At 35.3% G+C, this 27,638-nt stretch overlaps 3 protein-coding genes across 3 annotated transcripts; 2 read left to right on the forward strand and 1 right to left on the reverse strand.

The window, feature by feature from the left end:
- Positions 1-1,336: 1,336 nt before the first annotated feature.
- Positions 1,337-3,542, forward strand: LOC127848867 (uncharacterized). Its single transcript, XM_052381532.1, has 2 exons — positions 1,337-1,569; positions 3,093-3,542. The coding sequence occupies exons 1-2, from the start codon at positions 1,502-1,504 to the stop codon at positions 3,502-3,504; spliced, it is 480 nt and encodes a 159-aa protein (XP_052237492.1). The 5' UTR covers positions 1,337-1,501; the 3' UTR covers positions 3,505-3,542.
- A 377-nt stretch (positions 3,543-3,919) lies between these two features.
- Positions 3,920-4,264, forward strand: LOC127847956 (C1q-related factor-like). Its single transcript, XM_052380208.1, has one exon. It carries the CDS (start codon positions 3,920-3,922, stop codon positions 4,262-4,264), a length of 345 nt encoding a protein of 114 aa, XP_052236168.1.
- A 4,769-nt stretch (positions 4,265-9,033) lies between these two features.
- Positions 9,034-16,233, reverse strand: LOC127848865 (uncharacterized). Its single transcript, XM_052381529.1, has 3 exons — positions 16,074-16,233; positions 11,295-11,613; positions 9,034-10,771 (listed from the first exon to the last, which is right to left on the reverse strand). Exons 2-3 carry the CDS (start codon positions 11,590-11,592, stop codon positions 10,173-10,175), a joined length of 897 nt encoding a protein of 298 aa, XP_052237489.1. The 5' UTR covers positions 11,593-11,613; positions 16,074-16,233; the 3' UTR covers positions 9,034-10,172.
- Positions 16,234-27,638: the final 11,405 nt, after the last annotated feature.

Below are 27,638 nucleotides of genomic sequence, written 5' to 3' on the forward strand. Positions count from 1 at the left end.
CCGAATTGTCAATCGAGCATCTGAGACTCGTGGACACCGAATTGTCAGTCAAGCGCTCTATCAATTGAGACTCATGAACGCCGTATTGTAAGTCAGGCGCCCTATCAACTAAGACTCAAACACGCCGTATTTTCTGTCAAGCGCTGTATCAACTGATACTTATGACCCCCACCCCCACCCCATTGTCGGTCAAGCGCTCTATCATCTGATACCTATCATCTGATACTCATAAATGCCGCGTTGTCAGTCAATCGGTCTTTAAACGTAAACTCGTGAACGCCGCATTGTCAGTCTAGCGTTTCATCAGTCAAACTCTGAAACTTTGTTTCATCAACAAATACAAATGAACGCCATATTGTCAGTCAAGCGCTCTATCAACTGAAACTCATGAACGCCTCATTGTCAGTCAAGCGCTCTATCAACTGAGACTCATGAAGCCACATTGTCAGTCAAGCGCTCTATCATCTGAGACTCATGAACGCCACATTGTCAGTCAAGCGCTCTATCATCTGAGACAATTTAACACCACACATCCCTCAATGAATTAATGGTTGATTCTTCAAAAATAGTTAACCTTTAACGAGCTCAACATCGAAATTATTCTTGATATTGAATATTAATATTAAATGGTGTCATAAAAGCATACGTGCTAATAAAACACTACTGTATTATAAGTGAGGTACGGGTGACATGAACTCAGATATACCGGTAATCTGCACAATAGCAGTTAGCTCATCGTTCGATTGACGTTGATGGCTAACTCGAAATTTTAGCCAGCATTAGGGTGTGTGTCAATGATGTAAATGATAAATAAATTATTAAATTACACTGTTTTATACTGCAATATGCAATATACAAAATTCCGCCTACATATTTTATCAAAATATCGTAATACATTTTTATTGGCTAAATGTCAATATATACAGATAACAAAATTCGGTTTCACTTATTTATAAATTTAGCCAGGTGTTATAATAATTTTTACGATAATTATTTTGGTGTGAATGAGTTTTATGTGATTGTGTGTGTTTCTTTCTTTAGGTCTCACTGCGTCTTAACGAAGTCACTTTGAGTAACCTTTCATATGTTGATCATTAACTACGCATTAACTTTTATCAATACATATGCCCATATGCTCCGAAAATATGTTCCATGAGCGGTAATATACATCCAAGGTAATAATCTGCTTGGTGTCAAATGTAAACAGTTAAGCCGCTGTAGAGCTCCGATATCCTGCCGTATTAGTGTACCTATGATTTTTTCCTTAACTTATGTTCTTTTCCCCGAAAACATCAAACTGCGAAAGAACATAAGTGTTAATTAAAGAATTAAAATGGATTTATGTCATAAGGCAGAATGGAATTCATCACGTCACATAAGGGTGAGCGATGGTTGTGTAACGACAACTACATGACTGTTTTTTCGCAGCAAATGAAAGATAACGCGGGCTTGAAGTTTCTGGAGGCATATTTGCACCATTTTGATATTGAAGGATACCTTTATGTATCGTCCTTCAAAATGTCGGACCCTGGTCTTCAATAATTTGTCATCAATAATAGCCAGTGTGAGGTAATATAATAATCAGCGATCATTGTTCAAATGTTTCCACAAAATGAAATCAATTTGTTTGAAAATACTTTTATATTTCAATTGATTAATTATTGACTATTTGTGACTTAATATATTTTACTGAGTAAATTATACAGGATATCCAATACGTAAACATAAGGATAGAAATTGCTAAATGTCGTGATGGTCTGGGTCCGGAACCCTATTCTTGGATAAGCAATACTGAACAGTCTAGGGACACTATACATTATCACAAAATGCCGTTCCCCATGTGCCCTCAACACTGGCAAGGCCATCAATTCTAATGTCTCTAAATTCATGCGATACAAAAAACGTGAGTTTTACATCGATGCACACAATTTCGGTTGCCTTTAATTGTTTACTATCTTAAACATGAACCGGACACGACTCATAGACAGTGACGGATTGAGCACGTTGGAGGCCAATAGGCATTGAAACTAGTGTCTAGTGTCTATTAAAGCCAAGTTCCAGTCAATTTAAATCGTTTAGATGACTGTCACTTTGTAAGACAATGTCATTCCTATAAAATTGTCACGCCTTTAATCGAAATATAACATTGATATAAAATAATTGCATTGTCAATTCATTAGATTAGGCTTAGTAAAATAAATCTTTCGTCATGGTCTCATGGCGCCCCTAAATATAGCGGGGCCTATAAGAAGTTGCTTATTCTGACTAATGGGTAATCCGGGACTGTTCTTAGAAATGATTCCGTGAGAAAATTCAATTCAACATGAACATGTAATGTTTTTCCCACGCTCCATCCAATATTTCAAGCATTAAAACACCAGTTTTTTGTACTTTAAACTTACCCAGTAAAACGTTTACCACGAAGCATCAACTGGCTAAAACACCAAGTGTTTCGCGAGGGCGTACGTAAGCATAATTTTGATAGTTATGTTTTGTTCACCAGTTGGTCTGTTCGTCAGTTGTTGTTTGTTTTTTTCGATTGAGCCTGTACCCAGATCGCATTTTTCTTTTTTACGAGTTTTTTTAAGATCATGCAAAGAAGCAACATTAGAACCAACCTCCGCGCAGATGTTTGACTGGAACCAGCATAGCTCGATCAAATTGTATGTGCGAGCGCGGAACGACAATTCTGCGTGGAGATTTCATTAGACCGTGAAAACAATTTTCACTACATTCTCTGCTACTGATTTTATGCATTCTATATAGGGGTAGACTTACTAAAACATAAACAAGTTTTTATGGAATGTAATTTCACATTAAAATTTCTAGAATATGTAATTTCACATTAAAATTGCTAGAATATTGTTTAATACATATGGCATAATACATTTAAATATCCTGGGTGTGTACCATAGAAATCTTCAACACACTGACTGCAATATCCTATTTGACGGTGAACGAGTCTGGATACGCACATTGTAAAGTCGGCTTATTGCGCTGCGCATGTGTTTTCATTTTAAACAAGACGTTTATATCTAAAACGCAAATCAAAATCACAGAATCCACAGCTCAGATGCTTGTCTGACTTTCAGTCAGTTCTCAGCTCCCCGTCCTGGAAGAGTCATGCAGCGTGCCTGTTCGGCGTTTGTGTTGCTGTTTGCGATGTCGGCTCCTGGTGCGACTCGGGGCGGCTCCCTTGAGCCGAGGTACAAGTCAGAGTTCACGTACGATGAACAGCTTCTGGAGAAGATGATCCGAATGGAGGCAGAAATGGACAAGTGGGAGACACGGATAAATGAACAACTCGGGCAGCTAACGAGTCTACGGGAACACATTGACCACCTGATTAAGACCGAGGATTCCCGTCTGGAGCTCATACAGGAAGTGTTTGTAGAATCCCGTAACAACCTGACGGCACTGCAGTCTCGAGCTGATGGCGAAGTGCAGCAGCTTATAGAGAAGATTAAAAAAGGCGAGTTTTATTTATTACTTAAATTCAGATAATGTTTACATTTCTATAAAATATTTTTTGTACAAACTATTTCCTAGTATTTTAGTGGGACATTGGAGAATTAGCCTGAAAAAAATGTAATCATAGCTATATAAATTCTTGATTTTTCTGTCATTGCTTATTGCAAATAACACTTTTTTCATTTCATCATTTAAAAGCAAATATCCTGTTAGAATACAGAATTTCAAAATCGGTTAAACAACCAGTGTGTTTATGCAGTATTGTTTGTTTGATGGCGGTGAGCAGGGTTTTATTTGTGTGTTGACACCTAATATATTTGCTGAATAACACATTTTGTTCATATATTGTTTGTATCTTGTCAAAAATGCAGAGGTCGGGACAACACCGAATATCTTGTTCAAAGCGAGGCGAGTAAAGAACGAGACGCCTTCTGCTGGAGAGATCATCATGTTCGAGGACGTTTTGTACAACCACGGTTCCGGGTACGACAGGTCCAGTGGCGTCTTCATTGCTCCTGTTGGAGGAACTTACTTGTTTACCGCTCGGCTGTTGTCCCAGGCCGCTGGATCAGTGTTCTTCGAGATCAACGTCAACGGAAACATGAATTCCAACGGGGCGCTGTTTTCTAGCAACGGATGGATCTACGCCTCTGCCGATTCTGTGGTCCGTTTGCTACCTGGGGAACGAGTGTTTATCAAATCGCTCTATTCGAACAAGATATGCAATACTGGGTTGCAAGGCGACCTTAACTCCAAAAGCAATGAATTCACCGGGGTACTACTGCACGTGTAAGTTCGAGCACGATGTTGTATATAGTTTGCATATTAACATTTTATTTATGACGAACATTTGTGTCTGTACTGTGTTATGCTTTGGGGTGACATAGGTATATTTTACGTGACTGTCATTTGTTTACATCGTAAAGGGTTGATGTGTATTGGTTCATGGTAAACTGGTTTGAGTGACGATTATAAACAATGCGTATTCCCATTTGTAAAGGTAGTGATAAGTCTAGTATGGTAGGTAGAGTAAATTTAATAAAATGCATGGAAATCCACGTCCCGCTGTGTTATTTATTTATTGCGAATATATAACAATACTTACTTCGAAACTACTAAACAAATACAACAGTACAGTGACGTGTAAGCGCTTTACTAGTTGTTCAATTATGCTGGACGTTTTTAATATAAGAAAATTTAAATAAGTTTAAATAAGTAAAAAACCGTACAACCAAAAAGGGAACTTTTCACGTTTTGGTAAATTGACAGAATTTAAAAAAAAATTGTTTCAGATTTTCACATTTTCGTGGTAATTATGATTTGTGCGAGGAAACAGTAATACTGAATATTTACTATGCTCTAAAATATCCATTATATACATATTTTGACGATTTAAAGACCTGAAAATTATAAAGCGTTACAAACGCGAAAGGATTGAATAATTTGGTAGTCCTGTTGTTATCGCTATACTTTGTGACATTTCGACGATTGCTGATATAAAGTATTTAATATTTCTCTGTATCTGAGCATAGGGTTTAGGGGCTAGACTTTTACTCCAAGGGTCAGTGGTTCGAGCCTAGTTAAGGACTACTTTTTTATTCTTGTTATTTACTGGAGCTATTTAGTTCCAATGTTTGTATTTTTACATTAATTAATTTTAAGCATTTAATAACATACTTCAATACATGCCAACATCTGTGAAAAGTTCCTTTAACTATAGGAACATCTTATTTGGAATCATTCAATCGCAAACGTGCAATGAAAAAGGTCTGAATTCGGACGATGGGAAAATAAACATCAAACACGCAAACGTAAAAAATACCCATACCTATGAGCAAAACAAAGATTTTATTGTCTTTGACATTGATAAACGAACATTACAAAACCATTATCCTATATTAGTTACTGGACTGTTATAAATGCAATTCCCAATGCTACGCCTTAAGTCGGACTCACTTTACATAGTTGTATATTCAGTTATGGATAGTTTATAACATTTTTTTTTGGCGTGAGCTGTATTAAGCCAGCTTTTCACCCTGACTTGACCTCTGTAAGTGTCCAATAATACTCAAATAAAATTTCCCGCGGCTAGGTACGAATGAATACACTTCATTTATTCCATTGGCTGATTTGAGTATAACACCAGAACATTGGAAACATATCCGCGTCTTTGTAACACTGTTTTACTGCATGAAACAATTTTATCTCTAATGAAAAGGCTCAATAGATAGAACAGTTTTACAACCAATTTTCGACATAAATACAGTTTGTACGTTCACCTTTTATTTTCAGAGAATTACCAGCGCAAAAGCGTTTATACTAAAGGCTATGTTGTCATATTTAGTACTTACTTGCATTGCATTTCAACCCGCGAGGTTTCGGGTCAATTCGCGGCCATTTGTAAAAGTCAGAGTTTATAAACAGTTCATCACCGGAGATCGCAGAAGGGGTTGCGATCATTGTGTTACACCGGTCTTACTGACAATAACGTAGTGACTGTAATGCATTGCATACCAATCCGCAAGGTATCAATCTTTATATAAACGCCGTCTCGTAAACTTTGTGCACTTGAAGTCTGTTTTGATCAGAAAGATACTAAATAAAGATATTCGGCGATATTATTGTGGTATGTCAATCATCGATTTTAATATGGTTTCAACATTTGCATGATAAGGACCAATTTTGATAAAATTAATTAGAAATATGTATCCATTTAGACCAGTTTATTTAGCATGAGCACAATAATTCAATATACTATAATTATGCAATAAAATAAGATTCGAGTATTGCCGGCTAACTTATATGCACTCGTTTATTTTCATGGTTCTTGTGTTTTTCTATTCTGTAAATATAGATATCTGAGTAATAATATCACATAAAGCAAAATAAGCCACGAAATCTGGCGCAACACCCCGTAATTGATTTGCTTATGATGTAGCTAAAAACTGCGCAGAAAAAAGGCATCCGCAACTTTTTATCTCATAACTTTTGATCGTTCATAAACATCGACCACAATCAACGCCGTATATCTTTTTTAAAGATATTTCTTGTTTGTATTAACTGTTAGTTTCCACTCGTTGCAGTAATTTTCCAAATCTTGAAGTAGCGATTGTAGTGCGTTAAGCGAATGAGCGAATATGACCGCGTCATCGGCGAAAAGCAGTATGAATAATTTAGCATTCTCAATAGTAAAAAGGTCATCTATATTACAATTAAAACGTGAAACAATTTTTTCCGTTGGCTAAGATTTTTTTGTATAATAGATTGCAATACGAATATGCAGTCTACTCTAGACATTCCTTTCTGACAGCCGAACTGGTTTTGTATCAAGTTTTTTTATGTTTAGTTGACCAGTTTGTCAATCGATTTAGAAGTACTGTTGAGAATAATAATTAGGGTGACACTCCTATTTTTTTTTCGCATCCTCTGTATCCCCTCCCTTGAATAAAGGTATTAAAATTTATATTTTTATACATTCTGTTAACAAGTGCTAATATAACTGATGACCATTCCGGTATAGAATTTTTATTTATTTCTGCGCATATCTTGTCGATGCCGCTACCCTTGTTATTTGTTTGTGCGCGGATAGCAATTATTACCTCTTCTAGCGGAATATCTTTATCTAAGTCTGGATCTGCCCTTAAGTGATTATTTTCGCGCGAGCTATTTTCGGTATTACTCCCATTGTCAGAAAATAATTGTTTAGTGTTCATAGAGTGCCGCTGTGTTAAAATTGGTTGGGCTGTTGTCTTTCTTTAAATACTGTTTTTTAATTGTTTTCCAGAATTCTCGCTAAACAAAAACATTTAGGCGTGTGATTTATTTTAATTTACACATTATAGTTATGTGATAATACCGCATACATTCTCATTTTAATAATACGTAACAGTTTATTTACTTCAAATCACACAAACTGGAACGGAAAAGCGTGTTTCAGAAATGTTGATAAGCGTGTTTTGGCAAATTGACAAAATTGAAAAAAGTTGTTTAGTTTCGCAAATTTTTGTTTTCGTTATAATATGTGTGAGGAAACAGAAAACCTGAACATTTGTCATGCTCTAATATATCCATTATATGCATCTTTTGACGATTTAAAAACCTGAAAATTATAAAGCGTTGCAACGCGAAACGATTGAATAATTTGGAGAGTTCTGTTGTTGTCTTTTAATTTTGTGAAACTACGAATATTGCTTATATAAAGTATAAAATACGTCTGTCATACATACTTGGCAGGATGACAGAGCGGTCAAATTGGTTTTAACTACATGAATCCAGAGGTGACTGGTTCGAGCCCTGCTGATGTTTAATTTTTTTCCTTTTTTAATTTTAATTGATTATATTTTAAAAAGGGATTTTTCACAGAATCCCTTTTAAAATGGTCATTTTAAAGGAAATTTCTTTATAACAAAGTACAAAAAATGTTACGCTGGCAGTACAACCCATCTTACATTGAGACAGGAAAATTGAACTGAAACTAAAATGTTATGCTGGCGGTACAACCTCCCAAAGGCTCATAATAAAAACTGAATATAAAAACTGAGTATCTCTTTGAAAATGTTACACTGGCGGTACAAAGTCCCTAAGGTACATAGTCTATAGTCTATGTAATCACATAGACTAATTGTTTGAAAATGTTACGCCGGCGGTACCAACTTCCAGCAAGGTATAATCACACAGTAAAAATCACACTAAAAAAAAGGTAGGTAAACCACTTTTTAAATGTTTAAGTTCTTAGGTTCATAATCACAACAGATAATTCTTAAAAATGTTACGCTGGCGGTACAAACTCTCAGAGGATCATAATCACAACAACAGATAATTCTTGAAAATGTTACGCCGGCGGTACAAACTCTCACAACAGATAATTCTTGAAAATGTTACGCCGGCGGTACAAACTACCTAAGGTACCAACTTCCAGCAATGCATAATCACATAGTAAAAATCACACTGGAAAAAAAGAAGGTAAACCACTTTTAAATGTTCAAATTCTTAATTTAATAGTAAATTATAATACAAGTAATATAAATACAGAACACGAAAAAATTATGTGTAACCCTTAAAATTTAACTGAAAATGTTACGCTGGCGGTACAACCTCCCAAAGGTTCATAATCACAACAGATAATTCTTTGAAAATGTTACGCTGGCAGTACAAACTCTCAGAGGATCATAAACACAATTACAGATAATTGCTTAAAAATGTTACGCCGGCGGTACAAACTTCCAGAAATGCATAATCACACAGAAAAAATCACACTGAAAAAAAGGAAGGTAAACCACTTTTAAATGTATAAGTTCTTAATTTATTAGCAAATTATAAAACAAGTCATAATAAATACAGAACACACAAAAAATGATGTGTAAATTTTCAATCAGTGAAATTCCAAAAATAAAGCTGATTCATGAAGATTATTTTGGACCAAAGAGTGACTTTTAACATGTTTTTTTTATATTTGACCTTGTGACCTAGTTTTTGAGCTTATATGACCCAGCTTCAATCTCTGGCAAAATTTCATTGGGACAAATGTTCTGACCAAGTTTGTCTAAGTTTCATGAAGATTGGCCAATAAATGTGGCTCATATAGTGTCAACAAGTTTTCACTAAAGCCATATAAGGACAACTGCCCCCCCCCCCCCCGGCGGCAATGTTTTTCAACGAACCATAACCATTTTCAAACTCACTCGAGCTATTGTTACAACAAATGTTCTGATCAAGTTTCATAAAGATTGGATAATAAATGTGACTTCTAGAGTGTTAACAAGGTTTTGTTGTACATGTTAATACACATGTAGCCATTTAAGGAAAAATGCCACTCCCCCTTGCGGCCATGTTTTTTAACGGATCTCAACCATTTTTGAACTTAGCCCAGATATTATTAGTTCAATTATTCTGACCAAGTTTCATGAGCATTGGACCACAAATGTGACTTCTAGAGTGTTAACAAGGCTTTACCATACAGTAAAGCCATATAAGGACAACTGCCCCGCCCCATGGCGGCCATGTTTTTCATTCAACTGGAACCATTTTCAAACTCGTCCAAGATATTATTGGGACACATGTTTTGACCAAGTTTCATGAAGATTGGACTAAAAATGTGACTTCTAGAGTGTTAACAGGTTTTACTATAGCCATATAAGGAAAACTGCCATGACCCCTGGCGGCCATGTTTTTCAACCAACCGGAACCATTTTCGCACTCGTCAAAGGTATTATTGGGACACATGTTCTGACAAAGTTTCATGAAGATTGGACTAAAAATGTGACTTCTAGAGTGTTAACAAGGTTTTACAATAGCCATATAAGGAAAACTGCCACACCCCCTGGCGGCCATGTTTTTCAACCAACCGGAACCATTTTGACCAGATGTGTTTGTAAAACACTGTGTCCCCCATATATTTGACCTTTGTCGTTGACCTCGAGATAATCTGATTCAACTGTATATTATTATATCTAGTAACTGACAAAAAAAAGGTTACATGTATATTGGTGTTAGACCTTGTAACAAATGCTGCAGACATTCAAAGGATATACACATGTACTCAACACAAGATTCATTATGTGACAGCTGTTATAAAAACACATATAGCTATAGATTCTAACTTTCTGCCAAATTACATGTATTACAACAATCGCAGGTACATGACTTTGTAGTTTAAAAACGTCATATCAGCATAAAATTGTTTGTAACCCACAAAAAACACATTATTTTACCTTTTTCGTTTTAACAAACTGGAAGTTGTCAATCCATTTCTTGTAGAACTGGCTTTTGCTCACTGGAATTTCCACATCAATTTTGTATTGTTCATAAATATGACTTTTCACTGTTCCATATGGCATCACAATCTCGTTTCGGTGAGGCATTCTTTCGCCATGAAATCTGAAGTAATCCTCCAGCCAAGCAATCAAAAGTAGAGTTCTCTTGTCCCAGTTACGTGGAGATTTCCCAGTTGGAGCTTCCTTGTTATTCATGCACATATCAGCAACTGTAGTTAATGTATTCTTGTTAACTCTCAATGCAGCCAAAAATGCTTTTGTACATAATTGTATTTCTTGTTTTTTAGACTCTACTGAAAAGTATCTGTATTTTCCGACTTTTTCAGATTTTTCATATGATGCTTTCAGCTGTGTTACTCTTGTCAATTTTGGATTATGCCAGAATTTTTCACGAATATCACGGACAGAATTAATATTCAACTGCATAACACACCGTTTTCCACAATAGCAGGGTGTGTTAAGTGCTGTCTTAATGCTAAGAAACTTCAATGCTTTTAATTTCATTCTTCCTTCTGACTTTACCTCACCTGAAAACAAATGTTAAAACCAAGGCATAACAAATGGTTATTTTCTAGCATTAAGACTGGTATTTTAGAATGTAAACAGGAAGGCTAAGAATTTTTTTTAAGTTCCTTAAATTAGTTTTAGCAATAACGTTGTAATGTGTGGGTTTATGGCACATTTTTGTCTAAATCTGAAACATATTTTAATTAGTTTTCTTATTGGGATAGTATTAATTATTGAATTTTAAGGGACTAGGGCAACAAAAATCCCCAAAATCCCCTGGCAATATATTTAGTTAAAACAACTACTTAAGCGATGCCAATTTCTGACCCATTACTATTTCGGAAGCCTTAGATGTCGAATTCTACACTGACAATGGGAAAAAACAACGGAAAGCGAGCATACATTTTCCCCTTCTATGCAATAGTTACTGAGAAACAGCTCCAGACGGGAAAAAAGTTGACAAAATTCACTATAAAACAAAAGCACATGCTAAAATTTCAAAAAAGCTTGGCAGAATTTCCCTCAAAGTTGTACTGTACTTACTTTGAATGTACTTGTTTTCTGTTTTCTTTTTCGGCTTAGCTAAAACCTGTTCGATGTCATGTTCAGAATTTGTAGAAGACAAAAACATTAAGCTTTCATCACTATCCCAAATGTCTAAATATTCCTCATCACGCTGTACTTGTTTGCTATCTGTCACAGCACAGTCAGCAGATCCTGTAATGTCTTGTAATGTGGTCATAGAACAATTCACTGGGTCCCCAGAATCGGAGTCTGACCACCTTACTTGTACCAGTTCTTCATCGCTACTCCAGTTTACCTGGATTAGCTCTGGCTGCATGATTACAACTGCACACAAACACTGAAATAAAAACAAAATTTTATTGTAACTTTTTCCCCCATAAATTATTTGTGAACAGTCTTCACGGTAATATAATTTAACCACTAGCCCGAATTATGATGCTTTATTGGAAACAGACAAAATATCCAATAGCCCAACTACCGTAGGTTTCCACGTATAGCGCGAAGTGTTTACCTCCGAAATTCAAATTAAAAAGCTGGTGCGCGCTAAACATTGATACAGCGCTATCCTGGCTGCTAAATTGGTAAAATAAATTTGGGGAATCGTAAATAATCAAAATGGCGGTCATGTTTTTTTCCAGAAAACTACCACCCTATTATCGTACAGACTAAGGGGCCATTGTCGAAACAACAAGAAGTCGCTACTGATAGATATCAATGCGGTAGAAGAAGTTTTGGTCAAAAATAAATTTGTTTGAATAAACTTGCGGACATTTCTTTGTGTTTTTACACTTCTTTATTGATGAATTCCGATGGGGATTGTTGTCGATATTCCAGAGAGCAGACAAGGGTAGGTGCGAACGAGGTCTTTTTTGCGGGTAACGCAATTTTTGAATGCTTTATTAAGCTTTCCGATGACCCGGATTATTGGATTGTGCAATAGTAAATGGCGGCCATTTTCGGTCCGATTTTGTGGTTTTATTGTCTTTAAATATTTTTCTCTCCATTTTTGCATTTAAAAAACAGCCTGCGCGCTATACAGGGGAGCGCGCTTTACGTGGAAACCTACGGTATATAAATTATTAATTTCTAGTAGCCCGATTAACATTTTACCAGTCCCGGGCTATCGGGCTTATAGTTAGCGTGTAGACTGTTTGTGAAGTTACAAGAATGAATACTGTGCACAACCTGTTAGGAATATAATTATATAAAATCACAATTTCAATTGCCCATCCTTACAAGTTACTGGGTATCCGGACAAAACCCCTCCCAGACATAAACCCTTCTTTCAGTCTAACATGGAACAAAAACTGTATGATAATAAAAACTAATGGTCGGGCAACCAAATCTTTCATTGAACAACCATTTTAAAAGTAAGTAGTTGACCGAAAGCCAACTGTAAATAAAATGCCAATTGGCAAATTTTAATCTTGAATTAAAATGTTTAATTTATGACGCAAGTTTATTCTGTTTACAATTTGTCACTTTACCTTTCTAAAAATAGATCACTGAGCGATGTTAACTTTAAACTTTTTTATGATTGGTCGATTTACTAACTGGAGCGCATGGGTTTTCGAAATATAGTTCATACTTGTTTTTGTAAGCGTTGAACACACAACAATCAGGGCTTGACACTAACTTTTTTACCTACTGACCCAAAGGACCACCAGCTTTCAGAAATTACTGGTCCTCCAAGATTTTAAGTGGTCCGACAATATCTATGTTATTTTACCTAAATTTCAATTAACTTTCCGGACTATCCACAATGAATTGTGCATTTATAAAAAGAAATCTATACTGTATTAAATACTATCTACTGAACTATCTCTCGTCCTTTTCATATTTGCTGTACTTCAAGCTTCTCTTCAAGTTTTAGGGGTTTTAGGCAGAGGTAACAGGTTCAACCACCCCGGAATGAAATTCCACATCGTTAAAACTTGTTATCTTGAAAATACGCACATTTATTCACCGGCAATATCAAAACATTATTTGGCGCTCTTCAGTGTGAATTCGCACGGTAAACAAATGGTACTCAGATCGATAAAATGCTGATTATCAGGGATTTCAATAGATTTTAAAAACCAGGAGTCAATGAACCATGGACTGAAATTTTGAGGAGTCAAATTGAAAAATGCTGGAGTCAATTTTGAATCGCGTTAATTGTGTTTTTGTCTGTATTATTCAATTTTTTAGATAAAAATATGCTTTAAGAGTAACATAATATCTTAAAAAGTTATATTGCTTTTTTAAATAACAATACCATGATAAAAAACACAACATATTTAAATGAATTGGCACATTAAAATCTACATCCTTTTAAAACATTTAAGTCTTTTAACACATTTGTGTAATTAAAGATATGTACCGGTAGCACCTTTTTATCACATATTTATCGTCATTATATTATCATCATCCCTATGATAGCTTTTCTAACAAAACACAATCAAAATGCATGGAACATCTTGTATATCTATTACTGTATATCCGAATACTACACATGTCCGAAATATGTGAGTATAAAAAATGAACTGTGCTTCCAGTTTATATAAGATGGGTGTTACTCGTAATCATCAGTGGATTAACAAACTGACAAAACTCGGTGGACTTACTCGTGGATCTACGTAATTAATAGACCTTTGATCAATTTTGTTTTTTCTTTAATTACTTTTGCCGACTTACTTTAACCGTGCTGTATGCAAGTCTGCAAAAAAAAACTGCAATTATCGGATGGTCAATCGATTATCACGTTATCGCTGCTGCTAATTACCCAGTTAGTGGCTTAGTGCCCACGCACTATTTAGAAGGTGACATGTGTATTGGAGAAGATGAGATAAGATAAACAACGCCTGGGGTATTCCCTCGATTATAGACCTAGTTTCAAATACTGAAACATTAATTTCAATTAGGAGAACAGTGGGATTTATTACCATGGAACTCGATAGGTTAACTTACTGGCGCACGGGTCAAATTTTCAATGCGTCAAAATGACGCACTGCAGAAAAAAGGGTTGCATCAAAAACGAGTCATTTTTAATTTGCTCGCGTCAAAACGCAGGATTCTGCGTATATTGAAATCTCTGGATTATTGCTGCTTTTTCAAAATAATAAATACAATTTTGTTAATTTCTCAATCCAAAGCTTCGAATTTTATGTTAAATTGTGTATCCATCAGGGCGAAGTCCAGAGACATTTGCGGAATGCAAATCAATTTTTTGATCCAACAACAGGTTTTTTTCATCCGGGCATCTAGAAAAATTGGAATTTCCAATATGTTGCTATTTTTCATCCTGGTCTCGAGTCGGCCTATAAAATAATGATGAAATTATCGGTTTATTATGAACATATAAAGTTGTTTTATTAATGAAAACGGCTTTCCACCAGTATTTCACAATAAGCCGGCCAGGATTTTTAACTGGTCCGACGGATCAAACAAATTTCTAGTTTCACTGGTCCTCCCTATTTTTTACTGACCCCGGGTCAACGGACCAGTGTTCGTGTTGAGCCCTGGCGTTAAAAAAATTGAACTGCAGAATGCAATCGCAGATTGCAGAAATGAACAGTGCGCCAATTTAAAGACTATAAAATGTGCGACTTCAATCAAAAGCCATGAGAAAAACAATGACTCAAATTGTAAACTACAAGGTTACATCCTCTAAGATAATTAAGAGGGATGGTAAACTACAGTCATTTGTACACACACTTGAAGTTTCCACTACCAAGTGACAAAAATGGCAATAAATTAGCCTACTCTAAATAGAAAACAGCCATGTGTGCTCTTAAAAGAACAAAAAGTACCAGTACATCATTGATTGGTGTCCAGTCATTACACCCCCTGGACGTTACACCCCTGGTCATTACACCCTCTAAGCCTGGACATTACACCCACCAAGATATTGATTAGATAAGAAAGGTGTAATCAACTTATGAACAACTAATCGGATTTGTCATGTAAGATGACACTGATGAGATTAATGGTTGCTCAAATTATTTAATTGAGCAGCCATCATTTAAAACATTAATTTTTATTTCACCAGATTGACTGTAACAATATGCATCTAAATAATAAATACTTTTTTATTCAAGAATATACAGACAGAAATAAAAATAAAGATAAATAAAATAAATATTTAGAATTAACAAAACACAATCTTAATTCATATACATTTATTTTTATTTCACCATAATGTAATAATATGCATCTAAATCATAAATAATAACGACAGAAAAAATGTTGAAAACAAAATAAAATAATGATAAATACAATAATTATGTTTACATCTTGGTGGGTGTAATGTCCAGGCTTAGAGGGTGTAATGACTAGGGGTGTAATGTCCAGGGGGTGTAACGACTGGAAATCCATTGATTTTGTGTTAACGTAAACGGTGTCCATGTACATACATGTACTGTACAAATGTATTTTTCAAAGTGAATGGCTACGTGTCGCTAAATGCGTGTTACTGGGGATCTCAAGTCTGTAATTGGATGGTTTATTATGTGTTTTACTGTCAACTGTCCGACTTTTCACGGATTCACCCTACGAGTAGTCGAGTAATAAACATTGGACACTTGATGAGCATTTCCATTAAAAAAAAAACCTGTGGATTTCCTGTTCTAAAATTATAAAGTCGAACACATGTAAATAAAGCGCTTAAATGATGCAACATCATTAAAAAATGTATCTATGAATGTACTCGCCTTTTCACCAACAAATGTCAAATTTCATCGGAATTGAGTGAGTTATTACGTGTGTCCGACTTACGTACTGTCCGAATTTAAGTACTAAACCAGTAACCTAGTTTACCTTATCTCAACGAACAGAAGACGTTTCCTTCGCTAAAATTGGCATTAACCTTACTTTCATCGTAAAAAATGTTAAACAATTAGTCAGCACTTCTTTAAAATACATTATAAACACAAGTATTTTATATAAACAAATGTCGACACTTTTCTTCAAATAAAAACACCCGCCATTTATTTTTGTAGCAAATAATTTCATTGGTTGACAGGAATCTCAACAATCAGCCAGTTTTTCTAATAACATAATCGCGTTTCGAAAAACAAATTCTACAAATCATTTTGAAAAATAAATCGGTGACGAATATTTCCTTCAAATAACATGAATAATATGATTGTGTTAAATATTACTGAAATATACACATTGCATTTTTGCAACAGGTTACATTCAACTAAATACTAATTGTGATTCCATCAAACTGCACACGGCTGCTTTACATCGCAACTTCTGGACTTTATTATAAACGCTGCAATAATCAGACAACGAAGTTAGTTTGTTTACACTAACACCGAAAGAAAATATGGAAGAAGGTCGGCGCTTCTGTTGTGTTACTTGTTATGCCATACGCACGCTATTTCATACCGAAACAATGATACTGCACAGTACTCCGTGGCAAAAAATCTAAACATAACATGCAACACACTTTCATATGTAAACTAATTTAGAAGCTTGTACAATCATTTTTTTAGAATTATTATTGAGTTCACGAATAAAAATATAAAACACGTTAGTTTGTTTTTTGTTGCTGTTTTTTTTCTGCTTTGAAATGGCCCCTAAAATGTTATGGATTGTTTATACCGTTGTCCATAGCGATTTAATGAACTAGTCTACATAAAAAGCGTCGAACAGTGGGTTGTTTCTCATTAACCATCGATTCAAACGTTAACGGAATAATAAACAAACATACTTTTAACAATCTTTATTACAATTAATTGTGCATCGATCACAATGGTTTATACAAACGGCAGCGATAATAGATCGTTATTAACGTTATTAGCAAGAAGTTTAATTTTGCTGAACGAAACGTATTTGTGAAAGATTTCATCACTAAATCTTGTATTTCTGTTTTGTTTTAAAATCATTTTTGTTTTGTTTTGGGAGGGTTAGATTTGTATAAATTGCTATTCTCCTACTGGCAGCACATGTATCCTTTAAAATGCTTAGAACTCGGAAAAAAGAACAATTATCTCAGTTTACATACTGTATGTCAGAACCCCAATAAACTGGCCTGGCAGGGCCTAAAATTTGTCAAGTTTGAAATTTAATCTCTGAATTTTACAGACTTTATTTTTACAGACTTTACAATATCTTAATTTTATGTACGAATACACATAGACATATACTCCCATTTTCAAAGTTTCACGAGCTACATGTATTTATCAACGAATAGAATTTTAACAATCTTGAATGAAATAATTCAATCAACAATGATAGGATTCGGTTCAAATTTCAATCGAAAAGATCGCATCTTTTATTATAATTTCTACTTAAATACCGGGACTAGCAGCCATGGTCATTTTATACGACTAGGCATATACTACTTCTCTATTGATTATGGTGATAAAAGTGATGTGTTACTATTGTTAATATTGTTTCTACTGAGTAATTACACTACCACTTCCACCACCACACCACCAACCACCACACCACCACCACACCACCACCACCACCACACCACCACCACCACCACCACCCACCACCAACCACCACCACCACACACCACCACCCACCAACCACCACCGTCCGCCGCCACCACCACCACCACCACACCACCACCACCACCACCCCCACCCACCCCCCACCACCACCACCACCACCCACCACCACCACCACCACCACACCACCACCACCACACCCACCCCACCACCACCACCACCACCACCGACCACCACCTACCACCACCACCACGCACCACCACCACCGTACACCACCACCACCCCACCAACAACCACCACCGCCACCACCACCGCCACCACCACCGACACCGACCTACACTCTACACACCACCATCTTCACCCACCCAACACCACGCACCACCACCACCACCACCACCCACCACCACAACCACCACCACCACCACCACCTTACCACCACCACCACCACCACCAATCACCCCACCACCACCACCACCACCACCACCCACACCACACCACCACCACCACCACCACCACCACCACCACCAACACACCACCAACACCACCACCACCACCACCGCCACCGCCGCCACCACCACCACCACCACCACCACCACCGCCACGACAACTACTACTACTACAAAACACTACTACTACTACTTCTACTACTACGACGGCTACGACTACTACTACTACGACGACTACGACTACGACTACGACTACGACTACTACGACGACGACGACGACGACTAACTACGACTACGACTACGACTACGACGACGACTACGACTACTACTACTACTACTACTACGACGACGACGACTACTACTAACGACGACTACTACGACGACTACGACTAACGACGACTACGACGACTACTACGACTACTACTACCACAACAACTACGACTACGAGGACGACGACGACTACTACGACGGCTACGACTACGACGACGACTACGACGACTACGACTACGGCGACGACGACGACGACTACTACGACCACTACTACTACTACGACTACTACTCTACTTTCTCCTACTAATACTACTACTACAACCAAACCAACTACTACTAACTACTCCTACTACTACTACTACTATACTACTATACTACAACTACTACTACTACCACTACTACTACTTCTACTACGACAACTACTACTACTCTACCACTACTTACTACTTCTACTACCTACTACTACTACTACTACTAACTTCTTCTACTTCTCTACTACTACAACTCTACTACTACTACTACTACTCTACTACACTACTAATACTCTAACTACTACGACTACAACTACTACTACTACTACTATACTACTAGCTATCATACTACCTGCACTACTACTACTACGACTACTACTACTCTACTACTTCTAATACTAATACTAATACTACACTAATACTAATAGTACTAATACTACAAATACTTATATTTATGCTAATATTTCTACTAGTGCTACAGTTTCTTCTACTTGTGCAACTTCTACTAATGATAAAACTGATATTAATACTAATAATAGTACTAATAATAATACTAATTCTACACATGATTATGATGATGGTAATTCTAATAATGATTATAATACTACTACTAATAATAATAATTGGATCATAATAGTAATTCTACTACTACTACTACTACTACTACTACTACTACTTCTACTACTACTACTACTACTACTACTAATACTACTACTACTACTACTACTACTACTACTACTACTACTACTACTACTACTACTACTACTACTACTACTACTACTACTTCTAATACTAATACTAATACTACACTAATACATATAGTACTAATACTACTAATACTAATATTTATGCTAATATTTCTACTAGTGCTACAGTTTCTACTACTTGTGCAACTTCTACTAATGATAAAACTGATATTAATACTAATAATAGTACTAATAATAATACTAATTCTACACATGATTATGATGATGGTAATTCTAATAATGATTATAATACTACTACTAATAATAATAATTGGATGATAATAGTAATACTACTACTACTACTACTACAACAACTACTACTACTACTACTACTACTACTACTACTACTACTACTACTACTACTACTACTACTACTACTACTACTACTACTACTACTACTACTACTACTACTACTACTACTACTACTACTACTACTACTACTACTACTACTACTACTACTACTACTACTACTACTACTACTACTACTACTACTACTACTACTACTACTACTACTACTACTAATAATAATAATAATAATAATAATAATAATAATAATAATAGCATTTATTATTAATATATGATTTTCTCTTTGAGGCAATGCAGTCAAGTAATACCATTGGTTGATAAGATCGATTCTACTAAAATACGCATAGGCGTAGTTGAAATGGCGGCTAGCATTAAAATGTCACTTTCACGTTTTGAAGATATGGTTGAAAAAGAAGAACAACATATTATGTTTCTGCAAACAGCATACAAAAGTGCACTGGAAGAAATACTTGATTTTCGTCGACAGATCAACAATAGTTTAAACCAAATGCAAGAAGAAGTTTGGAACAGTTGCATTCCAGTTTAAAGACTTCTTTGGAAAATGAAAAGAAACGAATTGAGGAATTTATTTCAAGGCTAAACGTTTATGACAGTACAGACTTATACATTACGCCGACCAAGCGATCGTTTATTAAGTATATGAAATGAGTAGATTATTCATCTGCTGCAGATGTGTTTCTTCGAAACGTGTCTAAGAATGCCGACATAGAATTTGAGCTCAACACGGGCATTGACAGGTCAATTTCTTCTTTGTAATATCTCGGAAACATCAACAGTTGCGAAGTGGCGTCGCGTCATCTCAACATTTCTCTAAGCATCAAGGACAAATCTCTATACAGTGTACGTACGGCGAATGATAAGACCAACTATTCCATTAAAGGTATATGCGAGTCGTCCAATAGAGAATTCGTCATTGCTGACTACAACAATAAATGCGTGAAAGTACTCATCAAATTGTTAGACGAAATGAAACTACAAACATGGCCGTGGTCAATATGTAACATATCCTCCAACGAAATTGCAATGACTGTTCACGACGGAAAGAGTGTAAAAGAGATTCATTTCTTGAAAGTCGACAAAGGGAAGATTTCTAAGTGTAATCACCTTCGATTGAACCATCGATGTTACGGTATAGCGCATCACCAGGGCGACCTGTTCGTAACATCCGGTACTGCTGTGTACCATTACACAATAAATGGGTTGTTTGTGAAGAAGTTATATGAGGTCGCATCTGATTGCCACACGGGTAACCTGCTACGTTTATATTGCAAAACAATATAAAGTAGCTGTACGCAATCGAAAACATACTTCCTAAACAATAATCCGAATCGTTTAAATCTGTTATAGAATTGTTTGAAATAAATGTATAATACTAGTCTTATTATGTATCTCCACTAAATAGATACAGTATTTTGTTGCTGACAGTATATATAATTCTACCAAAATTGTATTGTTGAACAATTGATCATTGCATACCGGCGTACAGCGTACCATTATCCATTATATAAATATTGTCAGACATATAAAATGTTGTATGAATATACGCAATGGCAAATTTTATAGATAAATGGGAAAATCCTGATTTCAAAGGCTATCACTTATAGAAATATGTTTTATTTCAGCAATGTGACCAGTAGTATAAAAGTAGGGCTTTCGCGGCCATCTTGGACGCCATATTGGACATTCCAACGTTCTGATTGGTTGTAATGGAGTGAGATCGGCCTTCTGATTGGTTGATATGTTTGACGGCCATCTTGACGGTTTACAACCGTCGGTTTTTTGTTGGTTTGATATATGATGAGTAAGAATGTTGGCGGTTTGACGCCATCTTGACGGTTTCACTTCCGTCGGTTTTTAGCGGTTTCGTATGAGTAAGAATGTTGGCGGTTTGGCGGCCATCTTGACGGTTTCCGTCGGTTTGAAATATAATACGTGAGCATTTTAGCGGGCGGTTCGAATAATTGCCGCTATATTGACGATTTCACTTGTGTCGGTTTGAAATATGATAAGTGAGCATTTTAGCTGTTTCACTACCATCGGTTTAACATTTCATGAGCGAGCATTTTGGCGGTTTGAATGATTGCCGCTATATTGACGATTTCACTTTTGTTGGTTTGAAATATGATAAGTCTAATTTTACAGACCATATTTTGTAAATCAGTATGTGGCAAGAAGGCTTATGTATGGTACGCCTGTTGTAGCAGACGATAAATTCCATTCTCCTGGCAGAGTTGTCGTTGATGCCTCAACATAACGTGATGAACCGCTGTGTATTGGTACACTTTGCAAAGGGTTTATTAAATATGACTTAGTGTTTAACAGCTTTAAAATGAGATTGGCCACTCTGGTGTTTATCATTGAAATCTGTACATGTTGACTTCTTTCAGTGAAAACGGGGCTTAATGCAAATCAAATAAGATTAGCCTGTGTATATTGATTAGCCTGTGCAATGCGTAGAAGCTTATCAAAGACATTTTACAACAGCGAACACGTACAGTGCTTATACATCAATTTAACGAAGCATTTTCGAGCCAGTCCGCTAGTATAAATAAGCACGCGTCTTTTACTCAAAAAACTTCACGAGTTGTTTTTAGATGGTCGCTTTAGCGACCGTCTAAAGTGCTTAGTGTGAAATTCAGGTCGATACGGCCTAGGTATGATTAACCCAATACCCGCTTGCGTATCCGCGCAAGAAAGAGTTGTATAATTTAAAGGTTTGAGTTCTCCAATTATGTGTATTCACAAATGGAAACATTATATTAATATCGTGTTACATTCAATATTTTCGAACGGTGTTTTATAGAAAAGAATCAATAAACAAAGATCGTATTGTACGTGTCGCGGAGGACATTGTTTATGAATGATAAAAATAGTCCACTTTCTGCTGCGTGTGCGTGACGTAGTATTTTCGCTCAGCTCATTCATAAATCTGAGGCTGGCGATAAACAAAGGGGAGTCCGTGTGAGAATAACGCAATAGTATAAGGTTACGCTTGTTTATATTCACAGGTCTCAATTAATAATACGTTGACCACGAGTTCAACAATTATTATAGGGATACGATAGACAACATAAAAATATTTCATTATCGCTGAAACTTTAAAAAAAACATTTAAATATAACAATAATATTCTCTAAAAAATGTAGTCTTGCTGTTTTGAAATAAGGTTTGGAATTTGGTTTTCTAAATAACTTAATTCAAAACAAAAGTTTAATTATAGTGTTTTTTTATTGTTAGTCGCATATTTACCGCATTATAATGTGTGTTATAATAGGCAAACCATACATTAGTAAAATTCAAGCTGCCTTCGCACATAGAAGGAATGGTCCAATTAGGTGCTGCGTTTCCTTTGCTTACTTCAGTTAGAGGTCAATTATTTACGTAATAGCAATCACAAGGCTCCGGCTTCAAAGGCATTGCGGAGCGTTCTTACATAATAAAAGTCGTAGTCGCATGGTATTTGCGTTTTGCGTCCTATTTGGTCACGTGGTTCTTTTTCGCGGGTGTTTTGGCATTCATGATATGAGGCTATTAAAAGATGCGCATGTCGATAAACAAAGGAAAGTTTACGGGTTATAACAACGCAATAGGTTACGCTCTCGCATACAACTCAATGACGTAGTACAGGTCGTAAATTGAGAGATTCGGGAAAAAGTTGACGCTTATTTATATTCTCAATTTATAAAACGTTGAACATAAGTTCAACAATAACTTCAGCGATACGATAGACAAAAAAAAAGTTTCATAATTGCTAAACCCGAATATAACAAACAATTTATAATAATAATACGAATGCAATAGAAGAAGGTTAGTAGAAGGTTAAGCTTGTTTATATTCACTGTTCTCAATACATAGACAGTTGGATATGAGTTCATCAATTACTACAGGCATACTATAGGCAACCTCGAAAATGCTTTTTAATCGCTAAAACCGAAAACAACTTAATATATTACATTAAATATATTTATAACAATACATGTCTTTTAAAAATGTAGTCGGCGTATACGCTGACTTTGAAATAAAGTTAGCAATTTACTTTTCTAAATAATTTAATACAATTAAACAAAAGTTAAACTATTGTGTTATGTTTTTCACTTGTAAGCTGCATACTCACCGCATGAAATGTGTGTTAGCATTGTCAAACCACACATTAGTGTGAGTAAATAAAAAATATACTACGGGAGAGCACTTCATATGTGTCCTCATATATATTGATATGAGTATCATTCTTCACTATCGAAATATATCGTATGTTTAAATTTGATTAAAACGCAGTTTTCTTTCGACACATTTAAATCGCACGTCAATAGCGCCGTCATGCGAAAATGGGTCTTATGCGTTTCGTCAAGCGTTTGTTAAACCCAACATGTGTTTTTGCGCAGTCAGGCCATAGGCGATGCTGTTCGCTTTAAAATCACTCAATATGTTATGTTTCTATTTACCAGAAGGAGGGATAGCTGAGTGGGCTATTTATATGATGGGCGCATATGGAATAAGACCCATTTTCGCATGACGAGGGTCATTACAAATCTCATTGCGAATTGAAAATGCCACATTTAAGAACAATGCTTTTTGATACAAAAATAAATTGAAAATAGCAAACTTGTTAATAATGGCAGTCTATCCACACATTAAGGAATGATTTCCAGACGTGCTGACCAAGTACGGCAAACATTGTGGTATGATAATTAAACGATTTTCTCTTATCGTGATACTATACTATTTCGCTAATGATTGTTTTCTCATCTTGGAGGCGAAAGTGAAATTCTGCGAGATGGATTGTAACGCGTAATTGTAACAGGGCCACAATTTGTGTCGTTTGAGCATACATAGAGTAGTCCGGAATTCCTTACACTGAACAGTGCTACATCCTTTGAATTGAGCACATACGCAGTGATGCAGCAAACATTCAGAGGTTGTATCTCGAATCAGCTTATTAAATATTCGAAAATATTCATGCGTGTCTGTTGGCGTTATGTTTAAGTCACTAAGATGAAAACAGAAACAGCTACGCCTAAAAGCGCATTAGTGCTCTATAACTATGTTTATGTAAGCGTTGTTGACACCGTGTGAACTGCTCGTGTAACAAGTAAAGCATAAACAGCGATGTTTATATACTTTTATTCCTCCATATACAAGATACGAAGATTATTGTATATTTTGAATTTGTATATGGTGTCAAAAATCAAAAGTTTTGTACACGGAACTTTCATTATGAATTTATATTCTTGGTGAGATAGTCATTTGATATTAGAAAAAAATATTCCTTTAATATGATGGTGACTGCAAATTTTCTTTATATTAAGTTATCATTACCATTTTCATCATACTTTCTATGCTTTCAGAACCTCCAAAAAGCATGTTGTTTTTATTTTGTCTTAGTTATCTCTGTGAAATAATAAGGATAAAAAGTGCACACAAAACTCGACCCGTGCGCTATGACACACACTTTATAAAGTTGAATGGCGTGTGTTCATTTCAAACTTGCGATTGATTTTCAAAAATGAATTGCGTGTTAAATTATGCAATAGCGAACATCTTCAAAAAGATGTCGCAAATGTAATGGTCTGGTAGGATTATATATAGGTAAGGCCACATAGTGTGTCACTACAGGCTGTTTTGATAGCAGAGTTAGATCACTCTCCCTCATGTTTTTACGAACACCTTGCTTTATTTTTATTGTTTTTAAGATATAAAACCTTATATGGTAATACATGTGTTACAAGTTATAATTCAACAAACGATTAATAACAATTAACTGCCGTTTTCCTTATAATTCAGCTAGATGGTTGTGTGCGATATATGACGTGGTATGATAATGAGCGGATGAAAATTTATGCAAACATATCTTTAAACTATTCAAGTATTCCAATTGTGAATTAAGAATGAAAAAAAAAAAAAAAATCGATACATTACTGAAATATATATTATATTCATCTATGAAACAGCTATAGAGACTTGTCTTGTAAACTTTTTTCGAAACATGTTTGTGTTGTGCATATATTACATCTCGTTCACTGGATATTGAATAAAGACAGACAGACAGACAGACAGACAGTTTATTTCAATCCAATAAGGCATTAAAGCCCACGAGGACATATATACAATACAAGTGTTGACGAACAGTGTAGACTAGAATACAAAATTTTAACAAAAGTTGTAGTTGTATGTTTCCAACATTTGGAGAAGATCGCTTTGAAAACAGTATTTCAAAAAGCATACATGCAAGATAATTCTGGAACGTTTTCTAAGCATTTAACCAATCTATTTCAAGATATAATACAATATGTTTTTTTCTTAGAGGTTTCTTCAATCCGATTACTGGATGATATTCTAATAACAATGTAGAAACATAGAAATTGGCTTTTAAAATGTAGCATACATTTATCCTAATTTGTTTCGTACTATCAAATATCATCATATAAGCATGGTAGTATGTTGTTTAAAGGAAGCATTTTCGGGCTGTATTCTAAACATATGCATCGATTTAACAAACAACGACATAACATACACATTTACATAAGTATGCCATATTACACCACTTTATCCTGCATTAAATGGTTTCTTTACATCGGCCTCTTCGGATATGTTTATAAATTTAGTTCAATTTTACTATTACGAAAAACAAGTAAAATAACCAATCGCAAAGAAACCTTTGAATACAAAAAATTATAATATAGTTTAATTATTAAACATGTATGAGTTATATATCTATCACAGATGGTATTTTAACATCTATGGAATTAACATGAAGAGTGCCATAGATATATATGTCTTACCGAAACGAAAATGTAAGACTGATATCATATGCAACTGCTATCACTAACATCTGTACTTAACAATTTATATCCACTTTTCATATATTTGTCTTACCGAAAGAAACATGTAAGACAAATATTGTGGAAACTAGACTTAAAATGACACATTATAATACATGAATTGTACGATCGTGAACTACTAATAATACAAAGGGTATTAAGGCAACATGTCTTATCTATTAATCGTAATAGAAAAATGCATGTACATGTTATAATGTAATCGTATTTCATTACAATACATTACAGTTCTAAATAGCACGCTATCATAGTCTGGTATACTTAACAATTAAAACAATTAAAACGGCATAAAGGCCTCATATCATATTTATTATCCGTATGACAAAATGTATGTAACAGTAACCAACAATCATGTAAACATAGTTTGCGTATGGTTTCTGTAATATACAAAGGAACATACATAGTACATCAGACATATTAATAGTTTCAGCAGAAAAACATTGAAAACACGAAATATATACAATTCAAGTACAAACAAACACAACAGAAAGCATGTATTTTCAGTATCAAACAAACACATTTTGCAACAATTTTACCATGTCAATTTCTATACATTACCTCATTTCTAATAATAAATGCTTTATGAATATAGGTTCCTAAGTTTCTAAGTATATTCTCATTTTCTGACTTTATAAGATCTACAAATTTAGCCATGCTAGGTCTAAACCAATATTTTCTGCCAATATATTTTTTCCTTATGTCAGTATACATTACACATTCCATAACAAAATGATATTCATCCTCAATTGTATTGCACCTTGCACATTTTCTATCACTTATTGGGGTACTCAAAGGTCTGGTCCATCGACCAGCCTCAATATGCAATCTATGCGATGAGACTCGAAAACGAGAAAACGATTGACAAAACTTGCTTATATTAAAACATTCGAGATATGGTTGAAATCTAAAAGATGAAATTGTGTTGTAGAATAAAGCTCTACTAGACTGAGTTAATCTGGCGTACCAGTTCTGTATAAATTGGTCATTTAATCTCTGCTTAACAATATATAGAAACGTGTCATTATTACCTACACCTTGAA

Source organism: Dreissena polymorpha, chromosome 10 (assembly GCF_020536995.1).
Source record: "Dreissena polymorpha isolate Duluth1 chromosome 10, UMN_Dpol_1.0, whole genome shotgun sequence".
In the NCBI taxonomy this organism is placed as follows: Eukaryota; Metazoa; Mollusca; class Bivalvia; order Myida; family Dreissenidae; genus Dreissena; species Dreissena polymorpha.

Coding starts and splice junctions, on each gene's coding strand:
- LOC127848867 (XM_052381532.1), top strand. CDS start 1,502: ATGTATCGTCCTTCAAAATGTCGGACCCTGGTCTTCAATAATTTGTCA. Junction 1,570..3,092: donor TCAATAATAGCCAGTGTGAG/GTAATATAATAA, acceptor TCTGACTTTCAG/TCAGTTCTCAGCTCCCCGTC.
- LOC127847956 (XM_052380208.1), top strand. CDS start 3,920: ATGTTCGAGGACGTTTTGTACAACCACGGTTCCGGGTACGACAGGTCC.
- LOC127848865 (XM_052381529.1), bottom strand. CDS start 11,592: ATGCAGCCAGAGCTAATCCAGGTAAACTGGAGTAGCGATGAAGAACTG. Junction 10,772..11,294: donor AGAAAACAAGTACATTCAAA/GTAAGTACAGTA, acceptor ATTTGTTTTCAG/GTGAGGTAAAGTCAGAAGGA.